The sequence below is a fragment of the Galendromus occidentalis genome, unplaced genomic scaffold, assembly GCF_000255335.2.
Source record: "Galendromus occidentalis unplaced genomic scaffold, Mocc_1.1 scf7180000076476, whole genome shotgun sequence".
NCBI lineage: Eukaryota > Metazoa > Arthropoda > Arachnida > Mesostigmata > Phytoseiidae > Galendromus > Galendromus occidentalis.
In genome coordinates this window covers 260,711-278,238 of record NW_003804465.1, presented here as the reverse complement: position 1 = coordinate 278,238, position 17,528 = coordinate 260,711, and the positions used below count along the sequence as shown (strand labels likewise).

The 17,528-nt window shown below is 51.6% G+C and overlaps 1 protein-coding gene across 1 annotated transcript; it reads right to left on the bottom strand.

Moving 5' to 3' along the window:
• Positions 1-12,202: 12,202 nt before the first annotated feature.
• LOC100897184 (MFS-type transporter SLC18B1) lies at positions 12,203-16,309 on the bottom strand. The gene is made up of 10 exons (XM_003739266.3): positions 15,912-16,309; positions 15,205-15,300; positions 15,037-15,113; positions 14,790-14,937; positions 14,209-14,277; positions 13,864-13,951; positions 13,172-13,407; positions 12,870-13,057; positions 12,406-12,577; positions 12,203-12,292 (listed from the first exon to the last, which is right to left on the bottom strand). The coding sequence occupies exons 1-10, from the start codon at positions 16,053-16,055 to the stop codon at positions 12,203-12,205; spliced, it is 1,308 nt and encodes a 435-aa protein (XP_003739314.1). The 5' UTR covers positions 16,056-16,309.
• Between the last annotated feature and the right edge of the window lie 1,219 nt (positions 16,310-17,528).

The window sequence follows — 17,528 nt, the reverse complement described above, 5'->3', positions numbered from 1 at the left end:
GACGAGAGGATTTTTCCCTCAAGCTGAGCGTTCAGTGGCTCTTATCGGCAGATAACTTTTTTTTATATATTCTGCGAGACGCCACCTTCATTCCGGAATGATAGATCCATATTTATCGGAAGAAGTTGTACTATACACACAGAGGAATGGTATACCACAAACCTCGAAACCCTAAGATTTTCTGTCCCCCATGTTTTTTTTGTTGTTCGTTCTCTCGGTCCTCAGTTTGATCGCAGCGCTGCCGCACACGTATCCTCGCCTCTTCATCGAACATTGTCGTCGTAGTGAGAGTGGCTTGACCTAATGCATGTTGAATGGACAATTTATTGATTGCGTTCAACACCACGCTCGACCATTCGCTTTCATTTTTTGTTGGTAAGAGTTGTTGTTGTCTCTCCCTCTTGTTATTCAGTGAGTATCCGCTCTCCGGATCGAGCGATACATGTTTGCAAATGTAACCCACACAATACAAGCTTTCGAAATGTGATTTCCTCTTCACCTTTACAATCATTCCAGTATCGCAAAAGAGCCCACTGCGAGAACAGTGCTCGATACAATTGTACATAAATACAGCTCTTTTCTGAAATAAATGGCGCATTGAACAATTCTTGGATCTGAGTGCGTTTTCGATATTCTGATCTCCGTCAGGGCTTTTTTCCAGTCGGGAACTCCGCCTGCTAGGCTGCTGGCAAACCGCCGACGTGACGGCGGTGGCGACTTCGTATCTACTGGGAGCGCATACAGCGGGAACAGATTCGTATAGGGGAAACCACGATTTGATCATGCCGAGCATCAGCTGCAGGAAGTGTAGCTCGTCCTTGCTCGCGCTGGCCGACTCGCTAACCCGGTTGTCATCAGGACGTAGTTAAACTTATCTAAGGGCCACAGAACAGCCTCGTGAAGAGTACGGTTGCAGCTTCCCGCCTCCCCCGCCATCCCTCGCCCACTCCCAGACTGCAGCAACGTTGCGGCCCGGTGGTCAATGTATAGATAGCCTCAGCGAGCGCCTGGGCGGCTCCATGGGCTGGTCTGCGCAGCAAGCTGTTGCTCAGATAGTAGGCACTGGCGCAAACTCGAACCGTTATAATCGCTTTCGCCGTTGCAAGCAAGCCTTCATTGTCGACATTGTTGTTGTCGGCGTCGCAGAGTGGCCACGTCGTTGCTGTTCATGTGTCGGCGAGGCCCCCAAGCTTCAAGGACCGAAAAGATAGTCCGGAGGACACTTTCACGACCCGACGGACGAAATAAAATTTTAAAGCCCAGAAGACCAGAGGACGCTCGTCGAGCGGCGACCGGTGGACGGACGGGGCGACTCGTTGCAGGCTATTCGCGCAGAGCGGAAACGCTGAGATCGCCTGCGTTCCGGGAACGTTTCTAATAGTATCGCTCCCGTGCGCAGTTCCATACTCGTTTGAGGGTACTCCGGTGTTCGCTCGTTTTTTCTGAACCGTCAGCTCGCGAACTCTCGCACTTGGCGGAAGTCTGCACGATGCGCTTCGTGACTAGGCGTCTTCTTCACTCGGTGTTCGAGAGAAGCTTCTCAAAGAGTGAAACTGTGTAATCGAGCGACACTGCAACTCCTCATTCAGCGGCGACGACGCTGACCACCTTCTCGGAAAATAGACTTGGTCGGGTGCCTAATGATGCTTACTTAGGCAACTGCTTGCGATAGGTGACGACGGATGGTCGCGTTTTTGAGTTTCCCTATCATTCATCTGTCCTCGCTCTAAGACAGTCCGTTAGCCATGCGGTCGGTCACTCAGTCAGCTAGCCATTCTGTCTATCTGTGCCTCGTTCTGTCTTCTCGGATATCCCGAGCTCGGGGACCGGTGAGTCACTGGAAAAACGAATTGACCGAGACTGAAAGAGAGCGCGTAGGCCCAGAAGTCGTCCAAGTCAGAACTCTGCGATCGCAGTCGCGACCATCCTCGACGACAACAGCGATCATTCATTGGGACACGGGTGGTTTCTCTGCCGGTTCGCTGCTTCACCGAAGACAAATGAATTCGCCGGCCTGTTCCTCGAGCTAGGTACGCTGCGAAGCCGGATAGAGGATATCCATCCGTCTCACCGCGTCTTTCATGACCCGCGTGTTTCTTCGCGCGTCGGCCCGCGTGTCATTGAGTTGAGCATCGCGATTTCAGTTCGGCGAAATACCCGCGGGAAGGCCGCAGGATAATCTCCAGTTGGTACATCAGACGAGTGTCTGTTCTTTTCCGAGGGAAGGGTGAGAATTATTATTCTCGGACTTGGATTTCAGCTGCCGATATGCAGGAGCTGCCATGCCACCGGACAAATCGAGTTACGAAGCCTCGAACAAAGAAGCTCCAGATCTCGGCAGACCAGAGCGAACAAGTTTCCCTGCGGCCGTTCGCTTGGAGAGGCGGATCTTTCAGATCTCTCTAATAGATGGGTGGTCCGTGGATTTTTTGCGGTCGTTTGAAGTTAGGCGATTGATGCTTCTAAACTCACAACAAACACCAGAGCTTCGCACCCTGAACGACGAGGAGAGAGAATGAAGATCATCGGCGCGACACGACCAATCGAGCTCGGCGCTCGCTCACCTTGTCTGACATATTCAGCGCAGTGGGAGGTGGCGAAAGGAGTTTTGTATTTCGAGCTATCCGTCGTCTCGGGCAGCGGCATCATCATCTTTTCGCCTTTCTACTCCACCTCGATCACCGTCGTCGTCGTCGTCGTCGTCTGAGACTCTGAAGGCGTCGCCTAGGTGTGAGATGCTCGATATTTCTCTCTCGCTCTCTTATAATGTCCATCGTGCAGCGGTGCTCGAATCAGCTTGAAGCTCTGCACGCCGATTTGGTTGCTGCCTCGCTCGGCATTGATGGGGCTGGTGTGAAACAGTGGGAGGACCGAATCTCCGAACGAGAGATAGATGTGTCTGGGAGATGGGGTTCGCCAGCAAATTAGGGAATATGAGCTCGTCGATTCTGGTAGACACCCGTACAGTTCACTAACCATACAGCCACTCAAGCGAACCACGAGACAGCTCGGCAATCCAAGACGAAGCGATGACGTGGCAACAACACAGCACCGCTGGCTTCGACGACCGCCGACGCCACCCTCGGACCCGAGCCCAGGGTTGAGATACTGCAGACCGAGCCATCAGTGGTTTATCCCGACATTCCCCTCCTCCCGTCACGGAACTTTGAAATCTATCATGAGCAGACTCTGGCTCTGCGAGGAGGGCCGGCCTGTCATTGTGCCAACACATGGATCCTCGACAGGACAGAACTCACTCCGAACAGAGGAGAGGAATCATCCTCTCATCCTCGACTCGTCCGAGGAGAAGCATCATTCGCTCCTCACAAGGATTCAAAGAGAGATTACGGACGATGGATAGATAGATGCACGCGACCGAATTCACATATGATTCGCATTTCCGTCGCCAGCTGATTGACCGTCCGGACAGCTGATAGGTGAGTTCTAATCGCTATGGGCAATTCCAAGCAAAAAACGATCTGTTGATCCGAACCCGGGGTCTGGCGATCCGAGCGAAAGGATTTCCAAAGTCATCCGATGAAAAAAGATTGATTCCCTCGCTCAATTGAATTAAGACCGGGAAATCGAGCGTCGATCGCTCGGAGCTCCGCTGAGAGGCGTAATGAAATCTCTGTACAGGCATGCATGGGTCCGTCTTTCCGCTCGTCCGTCAGTTCGTGAGTTGTCGATCGGGTGCGTACTATATGCTCGGCACGGCAGAGAAGAGCAAAGCAATACCAGCTCCGCGGCCTCGTATTGAAAGAGTGGCGTCGCTGGAGGGCAGATAAATTCTCTCAAGTCGTAAATGTGCCGCGAGATTTGTGGCTCGTAAAACAGCATTTAGCCTCCGGCAAAAGGGAGGGAGGGAGGAGGCGGACGAATGAGCGAACGGACCGGCGGGCGGGTCGGCGGGCAAGCGAGCGACGACCTGGATACAACAAGCTCAAAAGGGAAAACCCTCACAAGGGCTAAACACCATCTAAACAGCGTCACTATCGCTTCGTGCCATTTATATTCGATCTTAATGTTGTTGCTTCCGCAGCGGCTGAGGCAACACGTTCGATCGGAGGCTCAAGATATATGAATTCGTTCTCGAACACACGCGTCGCTCCGCCGGGTGAATTGTTCGGGGCGAAAGTGCTTTTCGAACGCATTCATGGCCTCGTTGATTTCCTCTCGAGTTGGAGAGCCTCTGTACCGAGAATAGCGGGGCATCGATGCACGTGAGCGAAGGGTACAAATCATGGCGATTGATGCAGCTCCATCGATCCAGGTCCAGTTTCAGTCAGAACAGTCTTCCAGTTCCGGAATTCGCAAGCGAGATAGATTTGAACTAGAGAAGAGCTGCCAGGCGAGTCAGAAGTCCTTCGTGCAATCGTTTCGAGAGTGTACTCCGCGAATCCCTCCATTCGGCTATCGTCACGGACGTAACGAAAGGAACAAATTTGAAGGGCATGTGAAAAAGATTACGAGGGAGGAATCCAGAGGAAAGGAGAGAGAAAAACAAGTAATCGGAGGGAAAGACGGGAAACAAGGATAGAATTGGAGGAAATGGGGAATTCGGTAAGGGGGAGCCGGGAGAACGGAGGCAAAGTCCCACGGAGTCAGGAGAGCGACGCCGACGGCGCGACCCAGTGAACGGCCATAAAAGGGATTTTTAGCCGAAATTTATGTCTCTCTCTTGCTTTCCCATGGGGTGGAACAATCTCGGCAGTTCCATCGCCGCGCCTCGCACACAAACACACTTTCTCTGTTCTTGGTGGCCGCCTCGATCGCGGAGGCCATTTATGTCGTTTATGTGTCTCTCGCTTGTCATTGTTGTCTTTCTACAATTGTGTGCTCCCCCTTCCTCCATCCCATCTCCACGCTGCTCTCGCAGTTTGTTCTCTGCTCCGCCTGTTTTTTCTTTCTTAGTCTCACAACAATGTTTATCAAGGGGATCAAACGGCACCTCATGAAGTGGTCGCGCTCGTGTATGTTCTTCGTCGGTCGCGAGAGCAGAAGCTTTCGATCTTCCTTTTCTCCGGTTTTTCGAATAAGTCATCAAAATCGCTGTATTGCTCCCGCGGAACCCCACGACTGAGCTGCGGTCGATGATTAAACGAAAACGCGCGAACAAACAAAAAAAAACACGAATGAAAGGTGGGTTGGTCGTATGGAGAGACTGACAGAACTGACTGAGTGACTGGGAGACAGCAGCGTCTATTTTGCCACTCGGCTCGCGTGTTATGGATGACAGTCGAGCAGCTTGCTTGCTCGCTCGTTCGTCTGCTTGGCCGCTTGCCCGCTCGCCTGCCTGCCTGCCCGCCCGCTTGCTTGCCTGGACTTTCGGCTACTGTGCTATGCCATCCCATGCAGCAGCAGCAGCCAACAACAGAGACCAGAAGATGGGTCCACTCGTCCAAGTTGATCGACGTGCTCCACTTCGTAGAGGGTACATCCTTTCGACAACTCGTTCACGGAATGTGTACGCGCTTACCGCAATGAGTTATAATACCTACATGAAACAGCAATTGTGTCTCATCACGGTCGTTTTACGGAGCGGGCGATACCGCACCTGATTGGAGGCTCTTGAATAGTACTTTGATCAGGGGGCTCCCACCGATAGAATTTCCCCTTTTCTCCCCGTGAGGGAAGTTTCGCCTTCCAGTCGAAGCCTCCACAGAGGGCATGCTTTGGATGCTCTATCAGGACACTCTCTGCGAAAGTTCCATCGAGAGACCTTATCCTATCACTTCCCTAGGAACTTGCGACGGATCTGTGCTGGGGGTGACCCGGAGGAGAAAGTACTGCTCGGGATTTCGTTCAATCGGATAACCCCAGTCCCGGATTCGCTGGTAACGAATTTTCGCGGATGAAACGTCACAGAAGCGAATGGGGCGACCGCTCGACGAAGGTCACTCCCGTGGGGGTTGAGAAACTTTCCAGAACACGGGCACAATCTGTCCGAAAATCTGTCAGTTCCGGGGAAAGCTTTGTTTACTGCGGAGCAGATCCGTTCCACCCTCTTGGTAAACTATTTGTGGTGTTGTATACAAGAGAAGAATGATCTGTGAGGCAATAATGGCGCTGACAAAGAAGAAGACAGATTACCGCCATGATTAACGACATATCCTCTCAGGCCAGATCGGCGTTTTCTGAGTGAGGACCAGGACCAAGCGACCGACCGACTGACGGAGCGACGCGCAGACAGACGAAAAGCCCGACCGACCACCAATCGTCAGTCTAGCCGCGGTGCTGGTCTATGGTGATCCGTTTTCTCACACGACGAGCTTTGCATGAGTCAGAACCTCTCAGACCCGACAATATTAATACTGACTGCTCAAACTAGCGAATGCGAAACCGAACGGATGGACCTGCATCATCGTCCGGATTCCGTCAGACCTTATTGGATGTCTGAGGTTTCTTACGCTGTCTGTGGCGCTCATGAACGCCAACTGGAACGGTACCTACCGACAACGAGCCTCGGATAGCCACGACCTCGAGTGATTCATCACCTAGTGGAACTGACACGTCTCGATAGCTCCGTCAAAAACTCCGCACAATCGAACGTATGTAAGCTTGCTGTACGCGTAGTGGCTCCTAACTCACAGATGATCGTACCCAGATGATTCCTCCGAGCGTATACCACGAACTCCGTGCTCATGAACGGCCGTGGGCACCGCAGCAAGAGCGTAGCATCGCCCCGCGGAGGCTTCAAACGCCAAGGCTGTCCGGAAACGGCTCAAGGGGAACCTCTCAGGCCGCGGAAGCCGGATTCGCCCGTTTTTCCCGGACCCTGGACTCGATGATTCAACCCGCCATTATCAGCCTGGACCGTGGAGATTCAGTTTTCGGAGGCCTTTTGTCGGTTGCGCGACCTCGTATATTTATGTTCATGCAAAAGTTTTTCTTTGGTCGACAAAACACAGAACTTGCGAGCTGCGGACGTTTGACGAGCTGGTACAGCGCTCGGTCAGCCGAGTCGTTCCTGATTTGGCGGTGCGAATACGGCGCGGGTTAGCAGCGGCCGCGGAGCACAAGAGAGCCCGATCCATCAAGCCATCGATCTTATTCGAGGGAGTCCTGTGAGCCGAGACACTCCATCCTCGATCTATCCCACCATAAACCATAGAACTGCTGGCGCAGGCGCTGCTGTTTTGCTCCATGACGTAGAGCCTATTACAAGAATACAGGACACGCGCACAAAATATATTATCCTTCACATTATTCTTCCACCTCATGTCGGCGGTGTAGCTCACCGATTAATAGGAGAACTATTCCTCGCCTGCGGATGAAAATCAACTCCGCGGATCGTTCTCACTCCAATTTTTTCTCCTTCCGTGGAGGACATTTATCGTCGTGTTGTTTGTGTTCGGGCGGGCGATAATTACTTGCTGCAAAAACTAATACACCGACCCGCACGGAGCGGAAAGATGCGTATCGCATGTGATGTGTCCTCGTTCACCTCCGAGGCAATCTGCAGTTTGCCTGATTATCTTGATTATTATGTAGATGGATGAATTAATCTTCGGCCGCTGCATTGTCGTGTTAATTGTCCTCAGACTGACAGTTTCTGTCGAGTTCAGATGCGCTATCAAATATAGCTGCAGCTGGCCCGCTGTCTAGAGAGTGGTTCCTGAAATTAAGCCACCAGCCAGCGCGCAGTGTAAGAGGCGCGAATTTTGAAGCGCCGCTTTGAAACATTTAGAGAAGCATCATACAACACGACGCACGGAAAAAAAATTCCGCGAGCCATGTTTCACTTACACATCTCTCTTTTCCTAATGTTTTTGATTCACACAGAAATTGATGGAAATAAGTTTATCAGTCCCGACTGTCGTGTACATTTCCTGCGCGGTCGTGTTGGAAATGACTCCCGAACCCGGCTGGCGCATAAGTTACACCTCCGGAATAGATTGAGTGATTCAATTTCTCTTGTTGCTCGCGGAAATGTTCTCATTGCGAGGTGAGAAATTAACTCCTAATGAGATCCAGCTCTTCAGGGACATAAATCTGAAAAGCCTTCTTCCCCAATCTCATATCTTCTCCCGCATCGATATACGCATCAGAGCCTGGAAATCTCGCTGAGTCGCGGCTGGAGTCTTTCGTTGGATCGTGTTCGAGCGCTGCGAGAGCAATTCAAGTTGTTACTTTGTGCCGCAAGCACGACGAGAATGAATTTGTTGCTGAGGAGTTCCGTACAAGGAGCTGTCACACCTCCGAAATAATCCGGTGAAACAGCTCCCAGAGAAGAGCACGTATAATAAAATAAAAAGCAGCCAACAAATCTTAATCTATATGAACAGGTGGATACGGTGCAATACTTTGCCATTCAGAGCGGGAGACGGGTGTCAGGCGTGGCTTTGGGCGCTTCAGAATTTACACTGATTAAAATTTTAATCTGCTTTGAAATTAATTGCTCCCCAATCTCACCGCTGCGCCGTAGTCCTCCGCGGACAGTTGGACACAATGAGTGATTTAGACTTGAATTCTTCTCGAACACAAACGGTTCTTACGCGTCTTTCCTCTTTGTTGTCCGTCTCCCTGCTTCTCCTCGACCCCTTCACGGCTCTCTTCTCTGAAAACCCATCAACAAACGCTCAAAAGCGCTCGAGTAAGCCCGCGAGCTTGGCCTGCCATCGCTTATTTCACAAACCGCAAGTACCTCGGGATGGGGCTCGCGTACATCGCTCTCTCAGAAATGGAAAATTTCGCCGAACCGAGATTGCGCGCCGCGTGAGTTTCCTTGGACACCATCCGGCGGGAAAATTCTGGTTCGGAGGAGAACCGAGCCTCCTCTCCGTAGGGAGAACGAGGAGATGAGGTCACAGCCGTTCTACAAAGACCAACCGTGTATCGCGGATGCTCACGTCGTGGGCATATGGGTCGAGCGGCGAAGCAGGAGAGTCTGGTGACACGAAGGGCTCTCCGACCCCGAACCGAGCCTGTTCCAGCACTTCGACCACCTAGATTAGTGAAATGGTGGGCGGAATCATTAATTGTGCTCGAGTGCGAGAGTTAACCCGCGAAGGCTCGCCCAATGAGAACGAGGACATTCAGCGTCCAGAGTACAGAGCTTGGAGGATCCTCATAAGGGTGCCATTGATTTAGAGACCGACGCAAGACATGATTTCTCAGTTACACAGGCGGAGCTTTCTTCTTCCTGAGGGAATTCTCCGGGGAGCGGCGACCACGTCATCACCGTAAGCGTCACATATTTTTACGATGCCAGATCAATGATCAGTCATCTGAGCCCGCGAGGTTCCATTGGTCTGTTTCGAAGAGAAGGATGGAAACGATAACGCGTCCGATCGCTTTACCAATCGATTGGATGATTTATGTTCTATAGAGTGAGTCCATCGATCAGTGATTCGACAGACTCGATCGGAGACTAGTCGAGCTGCGTGGAAGGAAGGAATCGCAGGGAATCGCCGCAAGAGCCGTTCGTTGGAAGTGCTCTCTGACTGAGAGCTAGTTACGCGTTCCCCCTCATTCGACTTCCTCAGAAAACGACGAATCTTTCGTCCACTAATCATTCATTAATCATTCTTATCACATGCTTCGTAGAAGCGTTCGAGGGGTCGGAGAGGCTTTAGGACTATTTCGGTCATAGGTGCTCAAAAAATCTCAGGAATTATTAATATTAGAGAAGTTTTTTTCTCTCACCCATTTCAGGACTCGAGCGAGCAGACAAACGGCCATGCAAGCGCTTCGGGACGGTCGGATAAGGTGAACTAAGAAAAAGAGACTTTAAGCCGCTGGTGACCTTTGACAGTTTCTTCTCCTTTTTGTTAATGATCGTTTCGTGTCGTTTTGGTGCGAGATCTCTTCCTAATGGTCGGCCCGCTTCATTACTCTTCCGCTGATTCGAGATTCTTCTTGCGCGCGTTCCTTCCTCTGTCCCCGTTCTCCTTCCGCTTACTTTTTTATGAACTATTTCGAATCGTGGGCTTCGCGGTTGAAGCGGGAGATTCGCCCGAGAGAAACGCTGGTGGTCTCAGTCGATCGTGAAAGGGATTGCGGTGATATTGAGATCCCTCGCCGTGCCTGATATTCCTCTCGAGCCCTCCTGTTCTTTGGCCAATCGACTCGTCTCATACCCATCGATATGAGAAGCTCAATTATGACATTATGACTCTTGAACTCTGCCGAACCTTGGACTTCCGAAGATTCATAGATCGGAAGATGACACTGCTTTGAAAAAGCCCCTCTGAGTCGAGCAGGCTGTCGAGCTCCATTCTTCTGGAGTCTCGTCTATATCTTCCGCGTTATTCCTGGTATCGCAGGCGTCAGACGAGGGTGCTCCGTCACGGCGCTGTTTGAAGATTCCTCCTTCGATGCAAAGCTATCCTCTGCGGTCTGGATTCGCTCACAGCCACGTGGTCGCTGCTTTGAAAACAGAGCACCTATCCACGGAATCTCGTGCGACTGCTGCTTCTACTCGTGTCTGTCATCGGCCGAACGCGATCTGGTGTTGTGTTCTCACGCCGACTGAGCGAGCGTATGAATGACGGACGAACAGAGTAGGTATTCTGAGCATCACACCGACTGACTGACTGCTGACTGCCTAGCTAGCTAGCGAGCTGGCTGGCTGACTCGGTCATCTCCTTCCGAAGCAGAGGTTTTCGTGGCGGAGAGAGCGGCGAAAGGGTGTCACCAGTTCGACAGATGAATAGCATTGTGGAGGGAAACGAACGAGAGACACAAACGTAGCGACGCGAGGAAACGACACGAAGCAAGCTGTAAGGGATGGCGTCTCGTTAATCTCAGCGGCGAAACGGATCCGCCCGCCGTCCCTCGGAGCTCTCGTCGCCAACGACATCCTGAATCAAAGGCCTTCTCCAGAATCTCTCGCACTCGAACATAGGTCTCATATTTCCTTCAGATAATAAGTCATCCGGCATCTCGCGCAGTCGGGCACACGGATCCAATTCGCGCGACAGCGTATCGGCTGCGTGTTCAATATCTTGTTCCCACGGTGGAATCTTCGATACCCTTATCAAGTCCCAAGTAGTACACGCACCGGGAAGACCTTGAACAACTGCGACCGCTACAGTGCAAAAGTCTGACCGGAAGACGGGGAAAGAAGTGGTCATAAATTCGGTGGTCGACGGGCAAGCGTCTGCCAACAACCCGGGAGCAACTGTGGTGTTAGGGCAAGACAAGACGAGATCGCAATGAGTCGATGCAATGAGTTCGGCCAACGTTAAATAGCCGAGCCCGGAAAAATCTTGACACCTCGATCGCTCGCGCAGGCACGAACTGTGACAGGACGACGATGACGACAAACCTACCCTGTTCTGCGACACTCGAGCTGTCGGTCGACCAGGCAGTCTCTGACTGGAAGCGTTCGATCGTTCGTTTGTCGGAACGCATTGTCGACTCGACAGGGTACTAACGCAAGAGTGATAAAGAGAACGCACACGCTCAATTTATTGGCCAGCTCATCATTCTGACTGAGGCGTGGCGGCAGCGGCGGTAGGCGAAAGCAGAGCTTGAAACCGAGAGTCTCAACGATAAGCGTAAAAACCTTGGCAAACATTGACAAATCTCTGGGTAAAAAAGTTCACTCGAACAAAAGCGATCTATCTCTTGTTCGCGAGTTTATCACCCTGCGAGCTGGTCGCTTGTTCTGTCTCTCGGTCAGTGAATCTCTCTGCGGCGAGTCTCTCCGAAGCATGCTGTCTCTCCAGGCCTATGCAGTGTACTCGACTGAGCACTCGCTACCGGATGTCTCGTGGGTCTGGCCCACATGTCTACAAGGACTCTCGGAAGATTCTTTCTGAGAAAACAATTTCCTCCCAGTCGAGAGAGACCGGGAACGGCAGGAGAATTATCACAATAACACTTTGTCTTCAACTCGTCAAAGCATCGGAACCGCGCGGCGAGCAACATAAAGCAAACACGCAAAGTACATCTGCCGACAAGATCTTAGGGTTCCGTGGAAGTCACCGTGCTGCGGAACCTGAAAGCGCTCCTCGGCTGTGTCTGTTAGATGATTGCCCCTCGATCCGGGGCTTGAATGAGGAAGCGGCGGAGAGTTTCGGAAATCTCGAAGCGTTTCGGTGGAAATAAGCGTTCCTTTATTCTCTCCATTCTAGAATTTGCTCTGGCGTCGGAATGACTCCTTACGATGCAAGTGATCTCGATTCCTGATGAGTTTACATGCTTATATACACTATGATTGAAATCTCGAAAGTTCTCTAACTTATGTTGTCAGCTAGCAAAGAGGGCTTGGTTTCTGTTCCGTGCGTTTCTTCCAGCCCAACGAGCAGTTATCGTGTAGAACTGACCAGACTTCCATCAGCAGCTGCAACGGGAGGGAAAACGAATTTTTATCCGATATAGTACGAATCTGACCATCCATGGTGGGAATCTCCATCCGCAGCGATTCGGAAGATGGGATTGATCTCCGCTTCTCACCATGACAAGAACAATGGAGAACACGACCACGGTCGCATTCCGATAGCCATAGTTCTCCACCAGGAAACCTCCCAGCATCGGTCCGATGGCGTTCCCCATGAAGCACGCGGGCATGAAAATTCCCGAGAGCATCGCGTATGTTCCTAAATTATCCGGGAGACCTCTCTCATTTCTGTGGAATCGAGGACTGATTTAATTATTTATTGATCTATTATTAGTAATATCGAAAGCGCTGCTCGACCAAACATGGATCGTGGATCAGGGGTAAGGGCCCGAGGGATAATAATTCTGCTATCGCCTCGGTCTGAACACGGGCGACTGACGGTATTCTGCCCAGGGCCGGAAGGACGGAACGCTCGTCAGAGCCTGCAGGGCAGAATTCCCCCCAGAGCCTGCAGAGCACAATCCTCGGATCGGGTCCGGTCGAACGAAGGTTATTGTCAACAACAGCATGAGCTACTCACGTGACAACTCCGAGGCTGTGCATGAACGAGCACACGAAGCTCGGACCGTAGCCTGTCCCCATAAACGCCTGCATAACTAGAACAAGCGGCAACGTGGGCCGCATATCGAGCACTGGAAGAGGTCCCACGAATGCCATGGCGATGCAGGATAACGCTGCCCCGGCCACCACGAAGTATCGCGGATCACCCTGAGGAGCCGATATGCTTTTAGTCCAATAATTCCCTCTATCGCCAATCTGGTCCTCCGGAATATTTTTGTTCCTCTCGCTCGACGCTGTCCTGGAGTTCCCCTTCAGACTCACCACTCGTTTGCTCATGATGCCCCAAAATATACTGGAAATCGAGTACAGGCCACCGCAGACGACGAAGCAAAGTCCGGTGTACGTCGGAGACAACTCGAATTGTTGTAGATTAATTGCCAGGGTGGCATCGTTGAAACCGACGATAATGAAGGTCGACATCACCATCAGAACGTTGAGAATTATCCGTATGTCGAATACTGCCGCCCAGGAGTACTTCGTCTCTTCGGAGCCCTTGTCTGAAATTGAGCATTTCATCATGCCCGTCATTGGTTCTTGGCTTGATTTTCGATTGGATTACCTTAATGATTGCCTCGTCGTGATTGCCGCTATCAGTCAAAAAGACCATTCGATCATCGGCGGTACATTTATAGCTGCCATACAAGTTTCATAGGGGACAGAAGAAGTATGCACAGAATGGCTGCACCTTCGATCACACGTGAATGAACGAAACTAATGGATGTGTTTGGGTGTGCTGCTAATCAGCCGTTGGCGGGCAAATTATTTGATTGATTTCTCGGATCTATGCTCCCCATCTTCGATCGTCACAACGTATAGGATAGCGACAAACATGTCATGCGGGGTCGGGCCGATTCGACCATAAAGCGGAAACGGCCGGGCCGCAGGGACGCTATAGGAATACCGTGGAGATAGGCGACTGGCGGCTAATTGGTAAGTCATTGTAAAACACTGACCGATCGTGGGAAACGTCGCCATGACGAATACTGCTGTAATGGTTGTGATGCTCCCAAGAACGAAAAAGGGCAAACGGAAACCTCCATGCTGGAAAAACGGGTGATGATCAAAATTCACAAAGCGAAATCAGAATAATGAAGAAGCGGAATGAGGAATACGGCTCTGCCAGAAGCCATGTCTCCCAGTTTGGAGAAACTTCGTGGAATTCGATCATTTGAAGGAAAATCAGGAACCCGAGGCCGGGAATCATGAGACCATTCTCGAATGCATCACGAAATCCCCCAATATCGGCGCCGAGCTATGACCGAGCAGGTGGGTTGAGTTGTGCGCTCGCGTAGATCTACCTCGTAAAGGAATCCCCCGATGGCTGGTCCGGCGACGACGCTAGCGCCGTAAATGGTCTCAATGATGGGCTGAAAGAGATATAGATCGTTCATCAAAAGCCGCGATATTCAGCTTCTATTACTCCGATGAGACCAACCGACGGATAGACTGACGGCGGGCAGCCAGCCGACCGGGCGAGGGGGCAAACATCAACACGATATGCCAGCCCGCCGCCCAGAGGCTGTATATTACATTGGCGGCCACATCTATTATACACTGGAGCTCCTGTGATCACATTATGCTCCATGCCATGTTGACGACCGCTCCAAGCTCACCGAGCCAGCCGGGGTGGGCAGAGGAGCGCTCACTCAACCCCATGCTGCGCTCAGGCTCCATTGAGCTGTTCGGGGGACACTGCTTGCGTCATGCATACGCGTACCCGTAGTTCCATCATTCTATCGTCCATAAGCCCGAGATCGGGAGTTAAAGCTCTGTGCAGGGTCGGTACATTCCGGCCGCAGCTTGAGTGACGCAGCGGGCTGTCGAGAGCGGCTCCGTGCACCCTTGCGCTTGTTCCACAATAAATGACTTCTAGCCTCACCAGACAAATGTGAGCCCACGGTCCGAGTTCGGCACCGATTATGGCGTAGTAGGTTGTTACAGCCATGGAGAAGCCGACGGATTGCACTGAGCGTAGGATCAGACCCGCGGCGAAGAATGGAGTCCCATTCGGAACCGATGTCAAGAACCTGAAAAATTCCGTTCGACATTATTTATTGAAGGATCGTGATGTCGTGAATTCGGTAGGGGGGCATAGATCTTCTTTAGAATTCGAAGGAGTGACCCACCCTGTGACGATTGTGAGGATCCCGTCCAAGAACATCCCCAGGACGAGCATTTTCTTCGCCTTCACGGTTTTCACGAGCTGCAAGAGAAGCATTCGATCCGCAACAGATTCGAGGTCCATAAGCCCCGCGACGATCGCTGCTTTGACATCGGCAGGGCGAGAAACTCACGAGTTGTCCAACGATGGGTGCCATGAAGAATCCAACGGCCGGGTGGATCCCGAAAACGATTCCGAATTGAGTTTTATCGTTGTCTCGTTTCCCGGACTGAGAATGGGAAAATTGACCTTCCGTATTGAGTTTCATGTTTATACTTCGACCGGCTGTTTTAGACCGACGTCGAGTGTTGTCTGAAATTCGCGCATCTGGAGATGTGGTTTGTCTGTCCCCCAAAGTTCGCAACATCCATCCCAGCAATAAGGACGTCAACACCACCGGCGGACAGGACAAAAGCACAAGCATCTACAACAACAACGACAGCGGCGTCGGCAACTATGACAACAGCTGTCTCTTGCTGTCTCGGATCTAGTGCTTGGATCGACGGCAGGCGAGGGGTTGGACGCGAAGAACAAGCTGGCCGCCCTGACCTCCATCAACATACAGGAGGATGGAGCTCCGCGTAGAAATTTGCCGTTTTTTTTCATCTGAATTTCAAATTCCTAGCGGACGAGACCCGAGACGAAGCCTCAGTTTTTCTCCCGTTGTTTCAGTCGAGATCGTCCCATACGCTTATTTGGAATCCACCGAACTCACGCGGGGAAGTGTCTCTGAATCAGGGGGGGGGGGAGTATCTCTGAATCAAAAAGGGTGTCTCTAAATCAGGGGGGAAGTATGTCTGAGAGACTATGTCGGGTCCCGTGGGTGAATATTTCTCTCACCTCCTCAGCGTAGAACGGTGCGATGTGCGAGAAGCAGGAACCTTCTGTTAGACAGGCGACAGAAAGGAAGAACATGATCGTGAACTCCCTCTTTGAGAATCGTCGCTCCGGCGCTACGATCTCGAAGGTCTCCTTCGTCTTCATCGTGAAGTCTATCGGTAGAAACCTTCCGGAAGAAACCGTAGAGAATGGTCAAACTTTTCACCGAGACAGGTCTTGACTGGAAGTTTTTCAAAGCTTCCCCTCAACTTCCGGAACCTGTTTTCTCTCGAGCACGAAAACTCCACGTAGGAGCCCCCAGACGACAGAAGAGAAACTCCGAGCTCCTAGGGTTTCTCTGACTTCCAGAGAACGCTTCTGTGGACAGTATTCAAGCAGCGGTTCTACAGACGCTCTCTCGAAAACTCCGTACATGAGCTTGGTTCACTTTCATATAGAGCTAACACACTTTCCCGATCGCCGCGACGCGCTCGCACGATCAAGTTGTTGATGCTCACGGTGACCATGAGACTGAACGCAATCCTGATAATTTTTCACAAATCGCTTAGGTTCCGAAACGAGCGCGGGCTGGTCTCGGATGCGTGATTCCATGGTGAGAACACGAGCCGAGGGGGTCGAAGTCCACTGCACAGAATATGCCTTTTCCGCATCGCTGATTGATCCCCGTCGCGTCGGTCGGCGACTCCGCAGGTGCTTCCGAGCACAGACCGCACCGGCCATGATAGTCACGGATGGGTCTTTGTAGTGAAGATGCCACGGCACGAGCCTCATTGACTTTCTTCCAGAAACTATCCGAATCTAGGCACGTCACTCGAACTATACGCAAGGCCAGAATTCGCTGATGATTAAACGTCGCCGACTCACTTGATCACATACTCAAGAATTCAGGTGTCTAACAATGTCGAAACGATAGAATGAAGGAAGATTGGCTCGATCCATTGACGAGAATGATGTCTTACAATCAGCGGTCAGATTAGTCCCGGGCAGAGAGAATCAAGCCATCAATGCCACTATCTGAATTCCGTGGATTCTACACAATTTGTCCAGCTTGGGTTTAGAGATAAGATCACGGGAGTTGTATCTCTTCCGGTCGGAGAGACCGATTAGCGGCCCGCGATCGATGAGATCGCTTCTCTCATGATCGAGCTCATCATCACTCCGGAGTTCTGGGGCTCGAATCTCAACTCGCGGATTACGAGTCGGAAACCGTATTCCAGGACTACTATGCGCCCTTCCCTCCTTCCGGGAGATCTCCCCAGGAGAAAGCTACCATCGCTCGACCTGCTTCCTTTTTGCATAAGTTCGTCAAATCAATGTCAATTAAGCTGAACTACTCTCGAGATTAGGACAGACCTTCCCGACGGTAAGCTCACTTTGCGGGATCGGATGCTCGAAGAAGCAGGACGCACGCTCTCTGACGACGATGCCCAACTCACGAAATCACCAAGGCAGACATTCGCCAAGATTGAATCACAGAATGAAGTGGAGGTCGAGCGAATGATACCAAGGAAATCCACTCCGTCAGAAGAGAGAGCTAATTCTTTTAAAGCGGTGCTGTTCTGAGTGATCTTCAAGGTGAAGTTCCAGGATGAGCTTTGAACGACGGGCCGCGGTTTT